Below are 10,941 nucleotides of genomic sequence, written 5' to 3'. Positions count from 1 at the left end.
TGTGTCATTTCTGAGTTGTATCTTTGTGGGGGGTGGAGGGTAGGTGACGAGGAGTGAACAGATGCCTCAGTATCCAGGACAAGAGACACCGTACAAAACCATGTGGAAGACTGCTTTCTCCCTGTCTCGGTCAATACCACCTCTTCCCTAAGAAGGGCCTCCCCAGTTTTGACTCTCGCCCTCTCCCTGTCAAGTCCACATTGTCCAAGTCACATAAAAAGAGGAGCCGGAATGGGGATTAAACCATGAGCAGTTTTAATGGTCTGGTTTTTCCCTACTGTTTGCCCCACTGTTAGTATTATTACTACTACAAGAATAAAAGATTCCTGAGAGCCTGTCTCCTCCTCTCCCTGGGCACCCCCCCCTTGACAGGACTCGTCCCCACCAACCCCCACCCCCGGCCCCATGATTTCTGGGGGGAAAAAAAGACAAGTGAAAGGCACTGCAGGGCTGGGGGGCTTGAGTGCCAGGGGGTCTGAGGGGTGGTGAGGGCAGGGCCAGGCCCGCAGTCGGTGCCAACAGGGGTTGAGGAGCGTGTCCTGACTGCCCTAGCAGTGGTCCTTCCCTGGGCCCGTCTAGCAGGCCTAAGAAAGTCCCATCCTCCCACCCCCAGTCCCACACGAGGGTCTGCAGCAGGAGAATTAGTGTTGGGCTCAGAAAGGAGGAAGGGAGGGCCCACTCTACTAGGAACCAAGGGCCAAACCCAAAGGAGGGACTGCCAATAACTATAATCCTCAAAAGCTTGTCTTTTGTCTTTTTTTTTTCTTTTTGTTTTTTGTCTTCAGGGGTTAGGGAGAGGAGTTGAACAAAACGTGAATTATAACGCGACTTCCCAGCCCAGGGACCAGGCAGCAGCAGTGACCCAGGATTCGGGGAAGAGGGAGCGGGCGGGTCAGTCCAGGCCTGGGGCCTAGTTGTCCCCACTGCCTCCTTGCCGAGCCCTGATGAATGCCATGCCGTGTGTGCGGAAATGGGTCTTGAGGTTGAGAGGGCTGTCACAGCTCTTGCCACAGACCTTACAGGTCAGTGGGCCTCCAGAAGCAGGCAAGGGTGAATCTCCACCCTCTGGATCAGACCTTGATGGGGGGGGGGCCTCTTCCTCCCCATCCCCCAGGCCCAGGGCACTGACACTACCCACACCCCGTTTCTTCTTGTGGCTGATGAAACGGTGCCGGCTCAGGGAGCCAGGGGATGCAAAGCACAAGCCACAGTCGAGGCACTGCTGGGCACCGCCATCTACCCTCAACCCCACCACGAGGCTCTGCTCCACTGAACCACTGCTCCGGTAGCGCAGGGGGCCTCCCGACCCAGGTCCACCCCTGGGTGACTTGGCTGGCGGTGTTGTACTGTCAGGCTCCTCACTGCAAGAGTCAGAGGACTGGCGGCGTTTCCGTCCTGGCCCCTGGAAAAGAGTGAAGAAACTGGGCCTCACCATCACCCCGCACTGTCCCTGGCACCCCCTCCTAGCTTCCTGAGTCCAGGGTCTACAACCCTGCAGGTTCCCACGCCCACGGCCCTAACTCAGTAGGTTGGGCCTCTGCCTACCTGGGCTCTGGCACCGGGGCCCCGAGCCAGGGCACTCCCCCGGCCAGGGGACTGGGCCCCGAGCGGCAAGCCGTGCCGAACCTGGACGTGTTTCTCCAGGATCAGGCGGCTGCTGAAGGTGCGTTTTCCCTCTGTGCAATACCTAGAGGGGGAGAGTGGGCGGGATGGGCGCCAGGGGCACAGCCCAAAGACCAAGGCCCGTAGCTCAAGAGGAGGGGGGCGACCAGAGCAGAGAGAGGCTTCAACCTTCAGTCCACTCAGATAAGAGGCATGCGTGAAGGTACTTTGGGGGACCGAGGGGGAGGGGGTGGGGAGGCCACCTGCTGGACAGAAAGAGGAAGGGGGTGAAGGAAAAAGGGTTACCTGCATGGGTAAACTCGCTTGATACCCTCGTGATTGACCCTGACGTGGCGCCTCAGGCTGGGGGCGGAGCAGAAGGAGCGCTCACACAGGCGACATGGGAACTTTTTCACCGACTAGGAGAGCAGGGGGTAGGCATCTCAGAGCCAGGCTCCAGGACCCCACCCCCACTAACACACAGGTCAAGCCCAATGCTGCCCTCCTCCCAGCCCTGCTTGCTCCCTCCAGGAGCCCACTCACCTTGCCATGCTCCTTCTTCATGTGAGCCACATACTCGTCACGCTCAGGGAACCAGGAGTGACAAAGGCCACAGGTCCAGCCTCCAGGGCCCCCACCCCCGCCCTTGATGCCTTTGCTCCCTAGTTCCCGCCGAGGTCGTTTGGTTGGGCGAGGGGGCTCAGGGGAGCTGGGTAGTTCTTCCTCTTCTGAGGTTGAAGAAGATTCGTCAGTAGCGGGAGCTGCTCCTCCCCGAGACACAGCCAGCTCCTCAGGCTCGGTCTTAGGGGTCAGAAGGGCACCCCCAGCCCCTTTCCCAGCAGTCTCCTCCCCCAAGCGCCCGGACTGATGGGTGTTCTGTGAGAGGGAGACAAAAGGGATGGCTGTTTTGGGGGAGGGTCTAGCTTTGCCAGAATCCTTATTTCTCCCCTGCCCCCATTTTCTAGGCTTATGTGACCCTGGCCCCAGGTCAACACAGCTGAGCATCCCACCTCCATCCCTCGAGTCCTGTACCTTGAGATGTTCCAGCATGGTCCTTTTTTGGGCAAAAAGCAGAGGACAAGACGGGCACTTAAAGACACTGACACGCTGGGGCAGCAAGTGCTGGTCAAAGTGTGAGGTGAGGAGGGGTTTGTGAGTGAAGACCGTGTCACACATGGCGCACTTGTAGATCATCCTGTGTGGGTGGAAAGGACAGTGCAGACACCCTGCCCCATCAAGGCCCAAACCCCCCTCCAGCCCACCCCTCCTCATGCTCCTTCCCCATGTCTCACTTGGCCTGCTGCGTGTGGAAGCTGGGATGCTGGGTGTAGAGGTGGGCATGGGCGCTGGGTGCGGACTTAAAGGCCATGGGGCAGATGGGGCACTTGTGGAAAACCTCGCAGTGTGACGTCTGGATGTGGGACTTGATGGAGTTCACACCCCCAAACACCACTGCACAGCTGGGGCACCTTTGGGAAGCAAGTGGAAGGCGCTGTGGTGAGGTGTGGGGCATCTCCCTGCCCACTCTCCCACCTCACACTCATTCTCAGGGACCGGGTGACTCTGAGAAGCTCATCAGTGGTGGAGCACGAGCAAGGTGGAGAAAGGAGGGAGCTGCAGAGACCCAATTCCCCAAGGGAGGCCTGTTGAGGTAGAGCTGGAGCTCCAGAGGTGGCCCTGCTCTCTCCCCTCTCCATGGGGAATGACGCAAAGGCGGACAGATCTCAGGCTGCATTTGCCAATACACCAAGGCTGAAGGATTCAGCCTTGAATGGGCTCTTCCTGAGAGACCATCTAAAAAGGTTGGTGCTAGGAGCCATGAGACCATAAAGTGCACGGGAGAAAGTGTCGAGACACTACCAGGAGGAGAGACGTGAGGCACCTGTATCCTACACGGCGAGAGAAATGCAGACAGGCCTCCCGGAGATGGGTCTGAAAATTGGCTTGCAGGAAGTTGCCCCCACACTCAGGGCAGACATGGGGAGGTCGGTTCTTATGCATGCGCTGGTGGGCACTGAAGCTGCAGCGATTGGGGAGCATCATGGGGCAGGTAGCGCACACCTGTCAAGGGGGTTGAAACAAGGTAAGTCGGTGAGAAGTGGCCTGTCCCCCATTCCCTCTCCTAACCAAGCCCCCAACACCTTCCTAGATCTTATCCCCATGGCATCTGGCTGTCCCCATCCCAGGGAAGTGCTGTGAAAGACAACTCACATTGCTGGTGGCCCCAGGGGCAGGGGGCCCAAGCTGCTGGAAGTGGGCAGCCATGCCAGCCTTGTCCCGGCACTGCTCCTTGCACTCCAGGCAGCGAAAGCACGTGTAAGCAGAGGTGGCAGGGGCAGCAGGCGGCTCGGTTGAGAGCGGCAGCACAGGGGCCTCAGCAGCAACTGTAGTAACGGCAGAGGTGACAGCCCCATCACTCTTGCCCAAGGCAGGCAAGACCGGAGGTCCAAGGGCAGGTGAGACAGCCAGCAGGGGCGTGATGTCCGGCTGCCCCACCATCTGATCCAGGGCTACAGGCCTCATGACCAGGTGCGAGCACTGCATGACGAGCCCCTTGTCCTTGTGCTCGCGGGCGTGCAGCAACAGGCTGCACTTGTTGAAGAAGACCAGGCGGCGGGCGCAGTGGTTGCAGGTGACCTCGATGCGCATGCTCCGGCGGTCATAGTGCCGTGCCAGGCTCTTCTCCAACGAGAAGGCATCCCCACACTCGAGGCAGCGGTAGCCCGTTGGAGGTAGGGCCAGCCCGGCCTCAGCTGGTGGACTTAGGTTTGGCCGGTAGGCAGGCAGCAGGTTCTTGCTGTTGAGGATCTTGTTGAAGGCCTCCACCAGGCTGGACTGGGTCCGGGAGATCACTGTGCCACCCCCTGCACCCGGCCCAGTGGCTGGCTTAGAAGGCTGCACCATCACTACTGAGGCACCATTCACCTTCTGCCCTCCTGTCCCCAGCCCTGCTCGCCCCTCAGCCTTGGGCAGGGCTTGGGGCACAAGACCTAGCACATTCTTCGCCATCGTCTTAGGACTGGTGGCAGTGCCCCCAGGAAGAACCACAGCTTTGCGGGCCACGCTGGCCGCCATCAGCATGGCAGTACTTGCATTCTGGATGGTGGCCACAGGTAGCACGGTGCCCTTTAGCCTCGTGCCATCGCCCAGTTGGACGCTCACCACCTTTGGACCCTCAGGGGTTGGGGTTGCAGGAGACAGCTTCAGGAGGCTGGCCTCAGCCAGGAAGGCCCCTTCGGCCAAGGGTGCAGGGGGATCAGGGTCTGAGGGGACCCGGGTTACAGTCCTTGTGATATTCCCGCAGGACGTTTTAATGGTCTTGATGCGCACCTTGAGGGGCCTGGAGGAGCTGGAGGAGGCAGGGGAGTCATTGCTGTCCTCGTCTGCAGCCTCGGCTCCACTAGAGGGACTCTGGGGACTTCCCGGGGGAGACTTGTCCACTGGCCCCTCGTCCTCTTCTTCTTCCTTTAGGGGCTGACAGCTGGGCATTTGGGGGGAGGCAAGAGGGCTCTGGTGCCCTGGAGACTGCTTGAAGAAGGGCATCTCAGTAACCTGGGGAGGTGAGGTGCTGGCAGGGATGCCCGCGGCCTCAGGGCTAGAGCCCGAGCCTAGCCCGGCTAGACCCTGGGGATTAAGAGGGCTACACCTGCCCTGCTTCAAGGCCCCCAGTGGTGGGGGAGAACCAGGCGGCAGCAGGGCTGGGCCATTCTCCCGGACCAGCTCAAAGGGAGAAGGGAAAGGAGGTGGGGTCATGGCCCGTTCCCGAGGCGGGGAGGGCGCAGAGGGAGGCAAAGGATCAGGGTGCTCCCCTGGCTCAGGTCCAAAATGAGCAAATAGGTCCAAGGGAGCTTTGCCTTCCATGGCTTTTTCTTTCCAGGTACCCCCATTAGGAGGAGCTGGGGAGTGGGGAGTTCCTGGAAGGGATGGGTCAGGGCTCCCAAAACCATTCTGCATCAGACGAGGCCCCATAGGCCCTTCCTTTGTCACGCCCCCAGCCCGGGCCCCTTCCCCTCCTGAACTCCCAGCCAGGGACTCAGACTGCTCAGGACACACAGTGTTCTTGACAATGACGCTGACTGCCGAGATATCTGGCGGTGGCAAGCCATGGTCAGCGGCCTGGGCTGGAACCTCAGAGCCATCCCTGGCAGCTGCTGCTGCTGCTGCTTCTCCAGATTCACCCCCTACACTGGGTTCTGGCTTCCCTGAACCTCCCAGCCCCTCATTTTCTTCTGGCCCAGAATGGATGGCTTCATTCGCATCAATGTCGGGGATGTCAAACGCAGCAAGAAGGTCGTCAAAATCAGGGGTCTTCATGTCCCCCATGGCGGCAGGTCCCAGACCTGCTGAAAACAGGAAAAAGAGGGAGAAACTGAGACCTCTGGACCTCCTACCTCAAGATCTCCACATTGATCCCCTCTCAGAACCCACGCGCACTCTGACTTGCGTACACCTCCACCATACTGCAAATCCCAGAGAGCTGGTACAGGTGACTGGTTTGCCAAACCGTAAAATTGAAAGGGAGGTACTGTGCACATTCCAGGGAAGACATCAAGATGCAGAGAAAGCAGAGAAAAAGAGATTCCTGAGAAATACAGATAAGAGATAAGGGTGATAGAGACAGAGGGAGTTCAGTGAGCATCTTGGTTGAAACCACCTCAGCCCCTCCTGTGCCCAACATAGAATCAATTAATCAATACTACTATCAAGGAGGATGTACACAATGGTCTAGATTTAAGGGCTCATTCATGGCAGCATGGCATCCATTCATATTCTTCATGGATCTTCTAGGGGTCCACAGAGATCTGAAAAGCCATGTGTACAAAGGGGAAGTGACTCAAGCCAAGACGTGAGAAATGATTCGAGTTCCAGCTTTATCAATGGCCTGCTGTATAAGGAAGTTACTCCACTGCCTTACTTTTGCTGTTTGAAAGAGGGGGCAGGTAATCCATATATCATAGGGTTATTCTGAGCATGATATGAATTGTAAACATTGACAGTCAGAACCCAGAATACGACTTATTATTACAGCTAGAACAAACAAGGACATGTCAGGTTAAGGAGGAGCTGGAAAGGAGTAAGCACTGGACATCCAGGGCTAAGATCAGACACAAGAGTTAGGGATCATATAAGGTCAAGTCTGGGGCACCTGGCGTCATCACCGGCACCTGGAGATCTAGCTTGGTTAACAGGCAGAAGTGGACTCAGGGAAATCGCCCAAGAGACCAAGATGGAAAGAATAAGACACAGGAACAGAAAGAGACAAAGAGAAGAGACAGAGGGGAAAACCGTGGCAGCAGTCTGGTCACAAGGGCCCCAGGCTAGGCCTCTCCTGTCACAAACACCTGCTGCTCACTCACCTACCTTTCCCCAGAGTGCCTCAGCCCTCCAGGGGCCCTCTCCCAGCCAGCCCCTCCTCCCTCTCTCCCTCCCCATCTTGCTCTCTCAGGGCTAAAACTCCAGGGTACCAGCTTATCCAGCACAGCTGCCACAATGGGGAAAAGCCAGGCCCCCTCACCCCTGTCATTTCTGTTCTGAGCTCTTCATCCCAGTTTATCCCCTAACTCACACTCCTCATCCTTTTAATTCTCCCCTGGCAACAGGAGCCCAGGAAGTCTCGCCCAACCCCAATTTGGCCTAGTATTTAAAAAAAAAAAAAAATCCCACAGGACTTCTGTGGCACTAAACCAACAAGAAGCCCAGCCTAGAGCTTGCGGGGGACTCAAGTCTGTTCCCTACCAGTTTTTCCCTACAAGGGCTTCTATATCTAGGAAAAAGCAACTGAAGAAGGCTCTGTCCTTACACATTCCCTACCCAGGATGCAGGCCATTTCCCAGGGCCAATTCTCACCTCTTTCCAGCCTTTAGACTGTAACTGGAGATAGTCCCAGCAGGTGGCAGCTGGCATTGCTGGGACCAAGGTGGGGGTGGAGGGAGAGGGTACCAACTAGCGAAAGAAAGGGGAGTCCTCCCCTCATCCTCCCCTACTTAATTCTGCAGGCTCTGAGTTTAAACAAAGCCCTCCACCCCATGCCTCTGGCCTGATGGATCACCAGGGCCCTCCTGTGCCTGGCTCTCTCCCGACCTGGAGAGGCCTGAGCTACCATTCACTCAGGCCTTCAGAAAAGTGAGCTGGTGGAGCAGAGATCAGTGGGGACTATGAGAAAACCTCTGTGAACTCGCCTCCCCCAAGCAGCTCCCCCTTTGGCGTCCAAGAGACTTAGAGGTTATCCGATAGCCAGGAGTGGATAGTCAACCAAACAGCAGAGCTCAAGGCAAAGAGGCTTCCCCCCACCACCGGCCCAGGCCTTTCTGCGGCTGCTGCGCCCTGTCTCTTGAGCTCCAGCCCTCCCTTTCCCTCTGTTCTTCCCCAAAAGCCAAAAGAAGGGGCTGAACAGGAAGAGGGTGAACTGGCCTAAGTCGGGTGGAAGCTCCATTACCCTTTCTCTGGCCCGGGGCCTGCTACGCAGAGGAGGGCGAGGGGCCGGCGGCCGGGGCGATTAGGCTGCCGCCAAGCTGGGCAGCGGGCGGAATTAAGTCCCTGCCATCTGCCGAGGGCCGGCGCGGGGAGCACGTCCGGGGTTGTGGGAGGGGGCGGGGTGTGCACAGGAGAAGCCAGAGGGGAAATTGAGGCGCGTGGCGTTTGTCTCGCTCCCACCGCCATGCGAAAGGAAGGACCGGCCTCGGCCAGGCCAGACCCTTAGGGAGCTGCCGCGGGGCACCTCCGGGCCCAGGACTACACGGGACGGGGGAGGCGCGTGGAAAGAGAGGAGTGGGGAGGGGACGGTCTCTGCGTGACTCGAAGCTCTCCAGCAAGGGGCCGTCCCAACTCCGACCTCGTCCCCTCCTCTCCCCGCGCGGCGCAGCCTCCTCCTCCCGCGGACTCCCGGGGGTCTCTCGAGACTGGGGAGTGAGCAGAAAGCGCGCGGCGTCCCGGGGCGCGAGCCCGAGTCCGGCCCAGGCCCGGACGCTGACCTGCGCCCAGTCAGGGTGCAGGCTCCACTCCGGCCTGGCCCAGTTCCCCCGCCCCCACCCCCGGACACGGACACCATTTTAGGTCGCGACATCCCGCAGCCTCCAGTCCCCGAGCCGCGCTTCGGACGCCTCTTGGGCTGGGGGGCGCCAGGACTTGGGGACTCCGACCCTCCCTCCACGTTTACCCGGCTACGGGCTGTGCTTTCAACAGGCGGGGAGTTTCGCCCATCCGCCCCAGGGGATGGAAGTGGCGTCGGGCCTTCCTAAAAGCTGCCCCAGGGGGCGGCGCGGAGAAGGGGGTAGTTGACCAAGTGGGGGAGGGGCGGGGGCATTTACCCGCCCCCCCAGGGGGCGGGGCCAAGGGCGGGTATTTACCCCAGGCACGCTTACTCGTTCCGCTCCTAGTGCGGGCCGAGACCCCGCGCTCTTTCCCCTGCTCCAGCCGCCGCCGCCGCCACCGCCACCGCCGCCCTCCCCGCGGCCGCCGCTACTTCCTGCTTCTCCCCCGTTTAGCCTCCCCCTCCCTCAGCTCCCTCCGCGTTCCCGGTCTGGGCTGCCCGCTTTCGCACTCGCCATTGGCCAGTACCCCCGTCGTTCAGGACTGCGCCCCTCCCAGCCCCGCACTGGGTTGGCCTTAAGTACTGCCGCTCGCAACTAGCCCCGCACAGTCTTCCCAGCCTCATTGGGCAAGGAGCCTAGTCCTTCTGAAGATGCTGCTCCCCATTGGTTGCGCCGGGGCCCACTTGCCCCATTTGTGCTTCTCAAAAACGACTGGCCTCCGCTACTGTCGTTTAGAAAGAAGCCAATCTGATTCCCGACTTTCCTACTGGAGGCGGTGACTATCCCAGGTGCGTCTCCGCCCCCTCACTCCCTATTGGCCGTGATCCTTGAAGCCTGCAGTTCACTTATGCAAATTTAAAGAACTCTCAGCTTTTATTTGGTGAACACTAAGGGGAACATCGTCGACTCTCAGTGGACCCCGGATGTGTAGATCGGTTTTCGCTTTTTGCTCAGGCTAACCCCCAATATCAGTCATACAGTGCAAAAGTCACAGAATGGGACGTCACCCAAATCCTTACGTCATCTGGTGACCATTTCCTCTCTGTTTTCCCAGTCTAAACTGTCATATAATTTGGATGGTTGGGGTCCTCGCGCTTCCCAGCTCCTGGCGATGACGTCACCCATAGCTCCTCCCTCCCGGGAGGGCTTGGGACAGGGGCGGGACTTGGAGCGCAGAAGGAACAGGCACCTGAGGCTTGGAACGGGCTTGCACACCGGAAGTAGGGGAGAGGTGACGTTAGGAGTGCTGGCGTGGCCTGGGCCATTCCCAAAGGGATCTTAAAGCGGCATACTGGTAGGCTTACTAAGCACGAGGTTGGGGGGTACCCCCTCCCCATACACACGCATCCATTTCCCATTTAAGAGCTCTCCTTTTCCCCGCCCTCAGCACGGGGTGGGGGTGGAGTCGAGGCAGGTTTTCCCGCGCTTTGTTGCCCCGCCCCCTGGAGGCGGGGGAAGGGGAGGGGATGCTCGGAAAACGAGTTGCACTGATACTCTAATGAGCACGCACAAGCCCTGTGTGCCACCTTGCGCACACTCTAGCCCGCCCGCGAGCCCCCGCAGCTGCCGCGCGCGCAGTCGCTCACAACCTGGATGTAGTTACTAAGGTGGTTCTGTACCCTGCTCGAGGGTCACTAGACCCGTGGACCAGGACTCGTGCGCGCCCTGAGAGTCTGCGTGGGTAATAGCGACTGTATTGAGGTGTGAATCAGAGCTTCTGGATGGGGCCACCACTTAGCATAGGTTTCATCGGGCAAGTCGCTGAACCTCCCTGAACCGGTTTCCCCATTGGTAAAATGGAGATTATAATACCCACCTGACATGATTGCTTTTGTGAAGATTAAAAGCGTTTAGAATGTAAAAGTGCTTTGTAAAGTGATGGGCAAGTGGGATTAGTGCCCGCCCACTCCACCACCTTCTTTCTCGAGGTTGCCTGCCATTGCTCCAGCTCACAGCGCTCTTCCATCTCGAAACAACTAACTCAGAGTCGCGTACTGGGTGTAGCCAACCGGTATTCCATTCCCACCTTCCTCTCTGAGTCTTTCTGTACGGAATAATTACTACTCAGATATACGTGTGGGACCTATTATAAGAACTTTATGTATATTAATTCATTTAATCTTTACCACAACCCTGTGAGGGCGGTACTATTATCACCTCCATTTTACTGTGGAGGAAACTGCTGCACAGACAGGTTAGGTTAGGTGACTTACCCAGGGTCAAAGGCAGTGGAGTTGAAATTCTGAGTCCAAAAAGTTAAACATTATGTTTCACAGATTCCCTTGCCAGGAGGGTTCTGGATAGAAAT

The 10,941-nt window shown here is 58.4% G+C and overlaps 1 protein-coding gene across 5 annotated transcripts; it reads right to left on the bottom strand.

Annotated features, from left to right (window-relative positions):
* Window positions 1–232: 232 nt before the first annotated feature.
* On the bottom strand, window positions 233–9,048 carry ZNF687 (zinc finger protein 687). Of its 5 annotated transcripts, none has more exons than XM_058539134.1 (9): window positions 8,964–9,048; window positions 3,814–5,942; window positions 3,485–3,663; window positions 2,895–3,071; window positions 2,635–2,797; window positions 2,146–2,478; window positions 1,909–2,021; window positions 1,546–1,687; window positions 233–1,402 (listed from the first exon to the last, which is right to left on the bottom strand). In XM_058539134.1, exons 2-9 carry the CDS (start codon window positions 5,923–5,925, stop codon window positions 911–913), a joined length of 3,711 nt encoding a protein of 1,236 aa, XP_058395117.1. In that variant the 5' UTR covers window positions 5,926–5,942; window positions 8,964–9,048; the 3' UTR covers window positions 233–910. The 5 variants fall into 5 exon arrangements, with proteins under 5 accessions (XP_058395117.1, XP_058395119.1, XP_058395120.1 ...); XM_058539136.1 differs by having other exon boundaries at window positions 8,949–9,043; XM_058539137.1 differs by lacking the exon at window positions 8,964–9,048 and adding an exon at window positions 8,759–8,919.
* Window positions 9,049–10,941: the final 1,893 nt, after the last annotated feature.

This window comes from Diceros bicornis, chromosome 4, assembly GCF_020826845.1.
Source record: "Diceros bicornis minor isolate mBicDic1 chromosome 4, mDicBic1.mat.cur, whole genome shotgun sequence".
NCBI lineage: Eukaryota > Metazoa > Chordata > Mammalia > Perissodactyla > Rhinocerotidae > Diceros > Diceros bicornis.
This window is presented reverse-complemented; position numbering and strand designations above follow the sequence as displayed.